The 14,135-nt window shown below is 42.8% G+C and overlaps 1 protein-coding gene across 1 annotated transcript in view; it reads right to left on the bottom strand.

The window, feature by feature from the left end:
- GLI2 (GLI family zinc finger 2) overlaps positions 1-14,135 on the bottom strand; it is a 200,149-nt gene that overhangs the window by 65,498 nt on the left and 120,516 nt on the right. The window contains exon 3 of the mRNA XM_035128745.2: positions 652-757. Within this exon, the coding sequence (XP_034984636.1) occupies positions 652-757 (106 nt within the window). The remainder of the gene's footprint in view (positions 1-651; positions 758-14,135) is intronic.

The following is a 14,135-nucleotide window of genomic DNA, read 5'->3' as shown; positions in this document are numbered from 1 at the left end:
CTTTCTCCTGAGTTGGGATTAGAAAACATAGCAGAATGCGGCACCAAAGCACAGGACTCAGTTTCCTGAGAATTTCAGTTTCCTGCCTTTCTTTAGCAAATTTCTTTCTTTTTTCTTTTTGCAGATTTCTAGTCTTTAGCAGCACCTCCTGGAATCTGAGAAGCCGGAAAGGAAGCCAACTCACAGCATCCTACACATGTCTACTAAGTAAGCCCTATTGTGACCAATGGGACATACTCCCAAGTAAGTGAATAGAATGGTTGCATGTGCTGTAGCACACCATCTCATTGGCATATTTCTGTATAATTTATTCCATTTCTATTGGAATGAGGAAAGAGCAAATTAAGGACCTTATAGAGCTGTGACGATCAGCAATGGAACTATTTACACAACTGAATGACAAACTATTTATAAAGATACACACCACTCCAATTTCTGTGATTTGATAACACCTGTAGTCAATATTCCAGTTAACAAATTTATACAGAGGGAAAAATAAATAGATTCTGAGGAAGCTAAGAATAGAATGGTTTCCCTTGCAGAAAGGCCTTGCTATATATGCCGTAGCATATCTCTTTCTTTTTCCTGTCATTAAAGTCCAACACAGGAAGGAGGAGGCTACAGCACCAGACCAAATTGGTAAAAACTTACCCATGGATGGCATGGATAGAGTGAGGTTCATAATGGTATCTTCCTTCCTGGTGACGCATGTCAATTGGCAAAGGAGCATGGAAGGCTGGAAAAAGATGCTGCGGCACTGTGGAAGGAAAAAGAAGAAAAACGACTTCAAAAAAACTTCTTCATTTTATTAAAAAGAAGGGAAAAAAGCCCCACAAAACAGTTTCAAAAGCACTAAAGCTCCATGCATTTCAGAGCAAGTGCAGAGCCAAACAAGGGGGTCTTCGAGATATCTGTACTATCGTACACTAGAGGAGAATGAATAAATAATCAAAGCCATTTGGAGAAATCCTACATCTTCAACATAAAAGATCTCCAACAGGGTTTTTGACAAAGACAAGCAGCTAAGCGCTCTTTGAACTCAGGGAGATTATAGGAAGCACCAAGGAATACTCGGCTCCCAGTGCAAATCAGAGTCGACAGAGCTTGGCGGAACCCAGACCAGAATTGCTCCCACTGTCAGCAGTAGCAGCACCTTTCCCTAAGGTACATACACACACATCCAAACTTGGAAATATTTATTTAAGAGTGGGACAGGCAAGCAAAGCACCAATGTGAACTCTTTTAGCAGTAAGAACTGGAAAGTAAATGTGGTTGTGGTCCCACTGAAAGAGACTTCATTGCCCTTACTTGTCATCATTTGTGGCCCCACGGATGTGCATTTGTTTCCACTTCATTAAAGAGGTCTGCAAAGACCTCAGAACACCTACAGTGGCTTACGAAAGCTACAAGCCTTGGTATTTATTACCAGTCCCCAAAGTTAACAGTGTGGTTTTCTGACAGATGTAAAACTGCACAAAAATGATAAACTGACTAATGCATTTGTATGACCTCTCAACCCCACATTTAGATCCCGCTTTCCTTCCGCCATGAAACCCAAAGCAGCATTTATGTGGTTCAGAGGCACTGAACCGACCTGACCCAGACCTGCTTAGCTTCAACAAGATGGTATCCTAACGCCCTCAAACCATGCCCTAGAACACCAGTCTTCCATTGGTGGGTTGGAACTCATTACCAGGTCACAGTCTGATCTAAGTTGGGTTGCAAGAGAAGTCATGCCACCATATACATATAATAAATATAAATATAATATGGTGCAAAAATTAGGAAGTGGGTCCATGAATGCATTTATTATTATTATTAAAGGTGGGTCCAGGCAATGTAAATAAAAATGCAAGAGGGATTGGGCACTCCCTGACCCTTTTGACTTTATTAGGAGGAATAAAAACTTAGCTATAGAACATCCCCAACCCTTCTTTTCACTGTGGTCTTGTCAGCACAGGAGGGATATTTGGAAACTGCTTGAGCTGCACAGTGAGCAAAAGCGAAATAATACAAAATATCATATTTATCTATCACCTGTCTATCATCTATCTATCTATCTATCATCTATCTATCTATCTATCTATCTATCTATCTATCTATCTATCATCTATCTATCTATCTATCTATCTATCTATCTATCTATCTATCTATCTATCATCTCCACCCTTCTGAAAACCATCTGGCTGCCAGGGCTGCTGAGAGAGGAGTAAAATCAGAGATGATGGTGTAGAAAGAGTTCAAGGTTCCATAGCAGCCTTGTTCTAAGAGTCACAGGGGAATCCTGGCAGCTATTTTGCAGCCTGGCCAATGTCAGCACACAGTAGAGTAACTGTTAAACCTCCAAAGAGAAAAACAACAACTATGGAGTTAATATGAATGTATTATGGGTTCACTACCACCTCCCCAACCCCAGCCATTCCAGGTTCTATGTAAACATTGATTTGACACTGCTCAAAGGGCCTGTGTAATAGGAATCTTTTAAATAAAGATGCAGCTAGTGTCTACCCAAGTGGAAAGGGCATCATGACCCTGTCTGGTCTCAAATGAAAACAAAATCTCATTCACACTCCAGTTTTATAGCTGCTAGACTCTTCATTGCCAACCTCTGTCCAACTTGATGCCAAGTCCATGAGCACTTAACGGTTTTCAGTGCCAAGGCTTAACCCTGAGAGAATCAACAATAGAGAACATGTGGAGAATCTACTTCCTTTCCACTGAAGAGAGCTGCGGAGTCCATCGCTGGAGAGAGTTGTGCAAACAAAGCCTTTGTCTCATACTGGATGACCATTTCTACTAGAATGGGAATTCAAGGATGAACAGGTAAATGCACGATGATCAAGTGGGCTCAGGATATTGGCAGGCCAATATTAATTACACAATGGGAGAAGTTATGGAGAGTAAATATGAGGTTCACAGCATGTATAGGAATATGAGAAAATATATTAAAAATGGGGTATAGACGGCATCTGACACTGGAAAAAATGCAAATATATATAAAACCACCATGGAAATGCCAAGAAAAAGTGGGGATTTTTTATCATTGTTGGTGGAAGTGCATCAAAGTAGCTGAGTTTTGGAATGAAATTTATGAAAAAATGGGGGGGGGGAAATGCTGAAGATTACATTTGAGAAAAAACCAGAGGCCTTTCTTCTAAGTATGACCCCCGGAAATATACCGAAAGACAGAGAAAATATTTTTCTTTAAGCATCTGCGGCAGCTAGGATATTGATAGCACAGAAGTAGAAAGTGGAAAAATCCAGGAATGGCAAGTTAAATTGGTAGAATTTATGAATTTGGCAAAGTTAACGGTGACAATTAGAAATATCCCGAAGCAAAAAATAAAGGCCGAGTGGGAATTCGTAGAAGAATTTTTGGAAAAAGAGAATATAAAAACAAATTTAGTGATAGGTCTAGACTGAGTTATACACGAGGCGAGATAAGTGTATATAGGTTATTGAATGAATTTAGATATAATTGTTAAAAGAGAACAGCAAGTTAAAGAGGCCATATAAATGAAAGCGATACATAAATGATTGGAAGTGAATTTTAAATGTAATCCTTTTCTTCTCTTTTGTATTGTATTGGCTTTTTTGTATTGTAGGATTTTGGTATTGTATTGTCTTTTTCCTTTTTTTGTTCTTTCTGTTTTTTCGTTTTTTCTTTGCTCTTTTCAGACTTTTCGTTTATTATGCAATTTAAATAAAGTACAGTGGAACCTCGATTTATGAACACCTCAGTTTATGAATTTTCAGTTTACGAACGCCGCGGACCCATCTGGAACGGATTAATTCACTTTCCATTACTTTCAATGGGAAAGTTCGCTTCAGTTTATGAACACTTCAGTTTATGAACAGACTTCCGGAACCAATTACACCCATGCTTCGGGTTAAGTACGCTTCAGGTTGAGTACTCCGCGGACCTGTCTGGAACGGATTAATCCACTTTCCATTACTTTCAATGGGAAAGTTCGCTTCAGTTTATGAACGCTTCAGTTTAAGTACTCGGCGGACCGTCTGGAACAGATTAATCCACTTTCCATTACTTTCCATGGGAAAGTTTGCTTCAGTTAATGAACGCTTCAGTTTATGAACAGACTTCCGTAACCAATTGTGTTCATAAACCGAGGTACCACTGTATGCAATTTTCTTTTCTCTTTTAAAAATTTGAATAAAAAATATTTTAACACAATAATTTACAGGTTGCTAAGCAGGTCGTGCAGATTAATACTAAAAGTGCATGAACTCAAAAGCTCCATGAGATTTAAAGGGGCAGTTGAACTACTATGCTGATATTTCCCCCTCGGTGTTGGATAATTTCCACATTTCCCACATTCACTTGTTGAGTGTGGTGGTGTAAGCTGACACCAGGACATGTGTGGAAGCTATGGCAACTGTAACTCTGTGCTAATAGGGTTTCAACATCTACAGAGGTCTGTGTGTGCAGTCTTTTCCCACTGCAGATGATTATGCTCAGTACGTGGCTGTTGGAGCTGCACAACATTGGGTTCACGGCCCCACTGCTGCTTTAATTTTGTGGAGCTCCTTTATGTAATTAATGCAAGAAGGGGGCTGTCCACTCTCCGTCCACATTACCGGCTGGTGGTGGTGTGGGTGGAGAAACACAAAAGTCTAATGACATCAAATGCAAGGCGTGGGATAAACTCTTACAGACATTATGGGGATGGGGGGGGGGGAAGAGACTTCACTTTATAACATCTACCGGTAGTTTTGCTGTGAGGAACAAAATGGGAACACACCCCTTCCCCTTTAAGCAGCTATAGCTGGTGGCACGGGCCTCATTTCCATTTGATGTCCCTTAGAGTTCAGGAACTTGTGATTCAATCAGAATCCTAGATCGCAAACTGCCCCCAGGTTATCAGTGTTTTTATGATGTCATCCGAATAATGATCTTGCTGTTTAAGGGAGTTGAATGGGCAGAAGAAAGATCTCTTGCCTGAAAGCGCCACAACCTCCCGCTTAATGCACCGTTAATAATAGACTGGGGTGAATTATCAGAGGAGAGAATAGGGAAGGGGTCAGAGAAGGTCTGAGACAAAAGAGCGGGGGGTGGGGGGGAACTGGGTCACAGCAAGCATGACAGAGCAGATCCTATGGGTACGCCTGTGGGATTCTCCGCAGATGAAGTCACAGCTACCACACAGAATTGGAACGTGCTGGGAAAGTCATCTGCAGGACCCCCATCCAACTAAGGGGGTGGGTGAGAAGCAGAGCAGAAAGCCAAACTTACAGTAGCTCTGACTTAACCTGCAATCAAAACTCCATTAAGGGCTTACATTTAATAGCGCTTCAAGTAAGATGACTTATTTGAAGCAGTTTACAAAATACGCCCAGTGCAGAATGAATGCACTCTGTGCCAAAGAAGGTAATTATGTGGTTGCTAATTACACTTTGTCTGCACATTTTAAAGCCAGAGGTGAATGTGTAACTTGAGCTATAAAACAAAGCCTCATTCAAATGGCTGCTGCTACATTTCCCTCCCCCCTGCTCTGCTGCATCAATGGCAGGAATTATCTCCCTCCCCATCCCCACCCCCACCCCCACCCTCCTAGCAAAACAAAAGAGGATACAGGTACACAGAGAACCATGTGTGATGCATTCCGCACTCTCAGCATTGCTTTCTACAGGTCATTCATGCTTTAATCATCCATGGCAAAGAAACTACTGTTGCTGTGTTTTAACCATCTGGAGATTAGCATTGCCTCCTATTGCATTATTTTTAAGCTACAGGTGGAATGCAGTTGGTTTCCTTGCATGCAGGGATGGGCTTTTGATCCACTGAGGCATCACTATTGGAAGAGGAGGAGAGGTTTTTTTAAATTCATCACTGTCTCCCATGCCACTTCCCACCCTGTTTCTGGAGCTGGTTTTCAGGGAATGTTGAGGGTTGCAAGGAGGAGGGGAAATGAGGGGGGGGGAAAATCCCCTCCCTTCTTTTCTTAGTGGGTACTTCCAGTGCAACAAAAGCCCACCTGTTAGTGCAGGGGCACCAGCCGCATCCCATCTCATATCATTTACCAAGGGCACTTCATTGAGATGGAGATGATATGGGCTACGTGGCAAGTTAAAGGTAAAGGGACCCCTGACCATTAGGTCCAGTCGTGACCGACTCTGGGGCTGCGGCGCTCATCTCGCGTTATTGGCTGAGGGAGCCAGCGTACAGTTTCCAGGTCATGTGGCCAGCATGACAAAGCCGCTTCTGGCAAACCAGAGCAGCACACGGAAACGCCGTTTACCTTCCCGCTTTAGCGGTACCCATTTACATATCTACTATCTATTTATCTACCTATTTATCTACCATGGGGACACAAAGAGTCGGACACGACTAAATGACTAAACAACAACAACAACAACATTTATCTACCTGCACTTTGAGGTGCTTTCGAACTGCTAGGTGGGCAGGAGCTAGGACCGAGCAACAGGAGCTCACCCCATCGCGGGCATTCAAACCGCAGAGCTTCTGATTGGCAAGCCCTTAGAATCATGATTCTATGATTCTAAGCCCTAGGCTCTGTGGTTTAACCCACAGTGCCACCCGCGTCCCTACGTGGCAAGTTACTACCTGATAAATGTTCAGCTGCATAGACCCCAAAATTAAAATGGCACGGCAGGACAAGAAACTGGGGATTGCAACTGTTAGCTTTTCACAAAGCTTTACAGCATTTTGACCTCTCTTTTCTCTCACAGCTGAAGATGCAATGCTTGCAGTAGTTCCTCCCCTTCCAGCCCTTCTACAGTAGGTGCCACCATGGACAGCGAAATTTAAAAGCAAAGAAGTCCCCAGGGAAGGCTTTAGGGCAGAGTCCCCAAACTAAGACCCGGGGGCCGGATGCAGCCCAATCGCCTTCTAAATCCAGCCCGCGGACGGTCCGGGAATCAGCATGTTTTTACATGAGTAGAATGTGTCCTTTTATTAAAATGCATCTCTGGGTTATTTGTGGGGCCTGTCTGGTGTTTTTACATGAGTAGAATGTCCCACAAGGTCTGAGGGACAGTGGACCTGCCCACTGCTGAAAAAGTTTGCTGACCCCTGCTTTAGGGGAAGAGGAGTAGAGAAGCAGTAGGAGGGTGTGAGTAGGCCTGAGGGAACAAAAGGGAACAAATTCAGGATGACTACAGGTAATAATTTACCTAGTGGTAAGCTTACCAGAGTGTGCTTGTAAGAACATAATAAATAAGTGTTCAGCTGTATTCCTTGCCAAGAGGAATGTTGATATACACTGCTTTCCCACTTCCCCCTATTTCTTGGGTGAATATAGGCAACTATAACTGGTAACTTACTTTGATGTGAATCCAATCACTTGATAAGCCTGTCATCCAAGTAGAGAGGTTTTTAAAATAAATAAATAAACCGGTGATAAAACTTTCCCTTGCACCTTGGCAGGATGCTACAGAAAACCAGCTTACCATAGGAGGACATGGAGAGTGGGATGAGGTACCATTTTTGCATTCGCCCACTGAGATAATGGAAGAATGGGTGCCGGAGGGAGGAAGAAGTCAAGGCCTGCCTTCAAATCCCTACTAAGTGCTCCAACAGTGGGAGTGTAACATCAGTTGGAAAAAGTACTCTGGATCACAGCAGATTTCTGGGAGCTCAGGAGAAATGCTTGACCCATTCCTATTCCCAAACTGTAAGCCTGATCCTTAAGGAGGGGTGTGACCTTATCCAGAACAGGCCTGTTCCATTTTAATCTCAGCATCCATCACCATTTACCATCATTATTCTATTTTCCTTGGATTGAGTTTCAGTTTAGTTTCCATAATCCAGTTCATCACTGACTGCAAACATTGGCTCAGGGTGCTCAACTGGATTTATATTTATTTTTTTGAAAGTATTTATATCTCACCCTCCCACAAACCATCAGATCAGTGTACAACATCATAAGAACAATTAAAAGCAATGCAAAGCAATCATGAAAATGGCTGGCTCCTCAAAGGATATTTTAGACAATCTGAAGGGTTCTGAAGGAAAGGATAAACAGGGGTGGATGTCACCCATATACTGATGTCATCATATTCCATAGCCTTAGGTTACATCCACACCGAACATTCAAAGCACTCTTATACCACTTTAACAGTCATGGCTTTCTCTCAAAGAATCCCAGGGACTGTAGTTTGTTAGGATGCTGAGAGTTGTGGGACTTGTATTCATTCACTGCTGCTTAAGGAAGCATGCAAATCTATGCATGTCAGAGACAGACACACTTCATGTATTTGCTCCAGGACATACCAGTGTTTACCCACGATAATTATAATATTTGGAGCTGCCCTAAGAATTTGCCTTATATGGGGCTGTAAATTAGATGTGAATGCATAATCCACTCAGACATACTCTAATTCACCCATGCTGCCTTTTTAGCTAGCACTCAAAGGCTTGTGTTGGAACAGTTGAAGTTGCATCTGAAACGTGAGCAAGGGGATCCATGTAGCTCCACACACCAGAGTCTATGATCAAGCTAGCTGAGTGTTACTGAAATTGTAAGCAAAGGATGTTTGTTCCATAAGACATCACTGTGAGACAGCTTAAGCAGGCATCGTTCTGCCCTGGTAGCCAGTGCTTCTGATGGACACACAGGAAATGCCAGCATGAATAATGCAAGAATAATGTCCCCATTACACAGTTTCCTAACATCCCCTGTGGTTGAGGGTCAGCGATACACTTTAATTCAGACCCATTTAATGCAAATTGAAGTGTTATTACTTTCTTTCTTTTTTTAAAAAATGGATCTTTTCTGTCGAACCCCTAGGTTTTATTCCTCAACTGTGCCATCGACTCACTGTAAAACTGGCAGTAATAAAACCTTCACTGGAGGTGCGGTGAAATTTAGCTTTGGCCTATAATCTGCTTGAACATCTCCTGGTAAAAGTCTAGGGAGAAAGACAGAGCGCTATTGTTCTACCAGAGGTTCTGGATGCTTTCAGTTATGGGGAGGGCTAGGAAAGGATGCAAAGGTGTCCCTGAATTTGTTCTACCCCCATGAAGTTAAATAATTTATAATGGTGTAGTGTGGTATCACCACACTTCTAGAAGCATAGCGGAAGGTGAAGCCTTTGGAGAAGCAACAGCTCTAATGAATCATGATGGAGCCATGTGATGGAGCTTTGGTTTTCTTACATTATGTATCTATTGTTTACTGTATATAGTGCCATCAATGTGCACAAGGCTTTACAGAGCAAGAACCGACCCTTCTTTAAGGAGGTTACAATCTAGATCAGAAGCGGGGAAAGTGCCACCCTCCAGATGTTGCTGGACTCCAGCTTCCATCAGCCCCAACCAGCCTGGCCAATGGTCATGGATGATGGGAGTTGTAGTCCAGCAATGTCTAGAGGGCCACACCTTCCCCCCACCAGGCATTGTCTTTGTACTTCCTAGGTCACCTTTCTCCAACTGCTGTAGGGACAAGAAATGAGTCCTGCTCATTGCAGCTGGCAAGAGGGGAGTGTTGAAGATGGGATTTTGGAGGAGAAGCAGCCGTTTCATCATCAAGATGGCCAGGTTATTAAAGAGACAGCATGAGTTCTGGCTGATGACCTGGAAATCCTATGAATGTGTGGCTTGTATCTTTAACCATGATTCCTACTCTGTAATAGAAATTCCCCTCCCTTCTCTGGGTGTGGTTCCCTCCATAGCTCAGTGGGAACTAGTTTGAACCTTAGTCTTGCCTGGGTAACAAGCCCTAGCTGCCATGTTGAGTTTCTTTTCTGTTGTTCATAAATATTGAAGTTCTCTTGACTCCTCTGCTGCCTCCTAGTATTAGGGCAGACTCACTGTGAGGTTTCCTCACACAGGGAGTACCCTACCCGAACCCATGGGATACCACAAGAACATCTTAGATTCACTTCTGGTTGTAGTACTGGATCCAAGGCTGAAATCCTGTACCTGGGAGTAAGCCCTACTGAATACCATGGGACTTAGCAAACATGCCTAGGGTGGCTTCGTGAGCTGTTAAGGAACTGCAAACCCAGAGAAGCTGGAAAGTCGACCTGGAGGGTTTTAAATCAGCAGCTTGATAATTGTGCAAGTCCAGAACTGCAGAGTGCTAAGAGCCTTGGAAATCACTTCCATTGCTTGGCTGTCATGCCAAGACGTATGTCTAAGCACCCCTCCAATCTGAAAGTTATTAAGGAACAATAAGGCCACAAGTCTTGACTGTACCACCATCCTTGTTAGGCTCCGCTCTTTTGCTTCTTCCCAAGAGGAAGTACTTAATAAGAATAATAATATCCTGAAAGAGTAACCCACGGCAGTGTAATTAAAAAAGCTTTCATCGGCTCACTTTGAAGGAGGGGAGGGGGGGGAAATGAAAGCTGGGGGGTTGGGTAGGATTAAAATCAGACAGGAAATTCCACTAGAACAAGTTGGCTGCTGTCCTAATAATACAGGCCCCTGCCAATTCCTCCAGAAAGCAATTGGAGGGGTGTTGGGAGAGGCCCTCTAGACTAGCTCAGATCTGAAAACATATTGTGAACTTGACTGCTGAGGCAATTCTAAAAGAGAGAAGGGAGACACAATCGAATAAAAGGAAGTTTGCTTTGCTGGGAAGTCACTGTTATATAATGTGGCCATTGTGTAAAGAGAGGTTGCTGTCTTTTAGTGTAGAAAGCTAGTGTGGAAGACTATTGAACTTAAAGAACCAGATGGAATCCAGGGCTCATTCGTCCAACAGCTGCTTCAAAATAATAAGAAAGAAGTTCCAATTGGCTAGCAAAACTCCTGGAGTGAACCAAGGTAGAAGAGAAGATGAAAAGGGAAGGCAGGTGGTTGTCAAAAACACACAAATGTTAGTGGAGGTTTAAGAGTCTGCTGGATAATGGGGGAAGTGGATCAAATCCCTTAATTGAAGAATCAAAAATATTGAAGGAAGAAGATTGATTTTATCCTCCCAAAAAAGAAAAGGATAAAAAAGGAAAGTGCTTCTTTCTTTCTTTTTGTTTCTATCAGAGTTTGTAAAATCACTTTATATAGATTTACTATCAACATTTTTTTTTGTTCACAGAATGGGTTGTGGCAACATAAAATAGCTTGAATCTGTACTTTTAAAGCAGCCCTTGCTGAATTTAGGTTGACAGGAAAGGTTTCCATATGGAGTATTTCTCTCTCTCTCTCTCTCTCTCTCTCTCTCTCTCTCTCTCTCTCTCTCTCTCTGTGTGTGTGTGTGTGTGCATGCGTGTGTGTGTGTGTGTGGTGCAATGTGAGAAGGAATATCTGCAATATATTTAAATTTCCTCATGTTTTAAACTATCAAAACAAAGAGCCCTACTCTGTCCTCTAGCATCGCAAGCATACAGCATCAGAACACAATTGGCCACCAGACAGGCAGCAGGCATGTGCCATCATGGTGCTGCTTCTGGACATATTATTACATTCAATAAATATTGATCAAACATTAAGCTTATCAGGTCATAAGGCCAGTTCAAATGACCACTGGCATCTACCCATCACAACTGGTGTTTCTTCAGAGCGCCATCTTATGGCACAGATCTGTATGGAACCCGATTAATGTTCCATACTTTGTTCAGTTCTGTCCATTCAATAAGCAAAATGAATTGTTTCACAGCACCGTCCTCAATAGATAGGTGAAGTGCAATTCTGGGGTCCCAGAATTACAAACATTTTGTTTGAGGCCCTAGCGCTCGCATTTCTGGCAGATGCTTCTAGGTCCATATTCACACCATATATTTAGATCACGGTCACACCTCTTTACAGTAAAGGCGTCCTCCAAAGAATTCTGGATGCTGTAGTTTGTTATGGGTGTTGAGAGTTGTTAGGAAACCCTCACAGTGCTACAGTTTCCAGAGTGGTTTAACAAGGAATCTCTCTTCACAGGGAACTCTGGGACTTGTAGCTCTGCGAGGGGAATTAAGGATTATAACAGTGCTTTAATGTACGGTATGAATCTGGCCCAGATCAGCGGTACTACTGAAATAAAACAACAACTGCTCAGTGGAGTCAAAAGGATCAAGGCCTTAACTGGCAGTCTCCTGGGGTTGCACAGCCAAGTGCTTTTCATGGTGGAAGCTGCATTCCTGGAATCCACTTGCAAATGGGCTGCATGTATGGATCAAAGCAAGAGTCACACCTAGTCTGCATCCTGCAATTGGGCCTCTTCAGATGGGCTAAGCCACAATCCCCTTCTTATTCTCATTTTGGTTGAAATCAATGACCTGCTTATAAAGGATTTAGCATGGCTTTTACAGTGGAGAAGCCTGGGCAGCCAAGGAATACATTCTTGCAGAGATGCCCTAGAGCCAAGCATAACTTCATGAATAGAGGAGTGTAGAAATTTCACTCATTACCATGACTGGCTCACCCACTTTGAGGGCACCTTTTCAAACATTCCCCGCAAACTCCCCATTTTTGCCAGTACATTTTGCCATTTGTCAATGCAATTTGTCAATGCAGGGCAATGATTCCACACTTACTTGCAGAGCCACTGGTAAAACAGAAGAAAATACTTACCGGGCTATTTCATGGACAAAATGATTTGGAGTACAATCTGTGGCCTTCCCAGTGTTGTTGGACTCTAACTCCCATCAGCCCCAGCCAGCATGGTCAATGGTCAGGGATGATGGGAGTTATACCAGTAGTCCAAAATCGTCTACCTTTCTGGTGGCACAGCTCTAGGAATTCTGGGGTGAGATGGTTTTTTTGGACCCATGCCAGGGAAAAGATGGGTTTAAGATTGAAAACATATTGTTCTACCTGGTCAGCAATCCACATCTAGAGATGGACAGGGATGGTTTAACTGTTCAAGTTCAATATGCTGCTGTGATGCATCCTACCGTGTTTTCCCGAAAATAAGACACTGTCTTATATTTATTTTTCCTCAAGAAGACACACTATGGCTTATTTTCAGGGGATGTCTTATTTTTATTACACGTCCAGCCTTGCCTCTTCCTTGGCGCCCTTCAGAACTGCACCTATCACTATGTCTTATTTGGGGGGTATGGCTTATATTGCACAAATGCTTAGAAATCCTGCTACGGCTTATTTTATGGTTACAGTATGTCTTATTTTCGGGGAAACAGGGTACCATCGAATCCTTACAGAACTCCAGAGATGTATTACAGTTGGGGAGGTCTCATTGGCAAGTAGCATTGCTTCTACCTGATAGGCCTCAGCCTACCATTACTCTACTCCCTGCAGCCAGCATGGTGCCTTCAGGTACTATAGGTTTTAACCCCCATTAGCCCCAGTCAGCAAGACGAACAGTCAGGGATGACAGGAGTGCAGTCAACATCTGGAGGGAACCCTGTTGGCCACCACTCTTATATAAGGTACCACATGGGGTTTTTTTGGCCGCTGATTCTTTTAAATATTTATACACAGCTGCTGTTGAGAGCTTTGGAATCCACCCCTGAGTGTTGTCAGTAATTGGAATGTTCAGACTCCCTAAGATTCTGAAGTTTCATCAGATTTTTCCTATATGTCTTCATAGGTGCCAACTCCCAGATTGAAAAATCTGGGATCGACGCGGCATGGCACTGTAAGAATCTGGGGGATTTACGGGGTTTTTTAAAATCCAGGCTGCCAGCGGGAAATGGCTGGAAAAACAGGGGTTTCCCGGGGAATATGGGAGACTTGGCAGCTATGTATGTCTTAAACTTTTTTTTTTTTAAACTATGTCTTGTTTGAAAAGCAAACTGAGGATGCTAAATTCCATGGGGCCATTTTATATTTCCATGGTGCAATTGTAGACATGTGGAATAAATTCATCCTTGTGCAGATGCCCTCCTTGTTCGCAAGGCCTGACTCCATATAGTGCCAAGATCACCTGGAATGAGGGCTGCATTATAACTACCACAAGACAACGTCAAACCGAATGCCACAGAATACTACTTACAGTGCGGACAGGTTGTAGCTCTTTTCAGCTAGGGAATCACACTACTATTTGACTAGAGCTGAAACAATCTGAACTGAACCAAAAGAAAAAAACATACTGACTCCCTATATATTAAAAGTAAATGGTCCAGTTCTTTAGGTGTATGAAGGCATTTCACTCATTACCACCAATGAATCTATGAATTCACACACTCCGTGTCAATGGCACAACTTCAAGCAAGGTAGGATTTCAAGCATGTTTTTTCATTTTCTTTCATACTAAATAAAATAT

The sequence above is a fragment of the Zootoca vivipara genome, chromosome 1, assembly GCF_963506605.1.
Source record: "Zootoca vivipara chromosome 1, rZooViv1.1, whole genome shotgun sequence".
Taxonomy (NCBI): Eukaryota; Metazoa; Chordata; class Lepidosauria; order Squamata; family Lacertidae; genus Zootoca; species Zootoca vivipara.
Note: the sequence above shows the minus strand (reverse complement) of the source record. Positions and strands in the feature narration are given on the sequence as shown.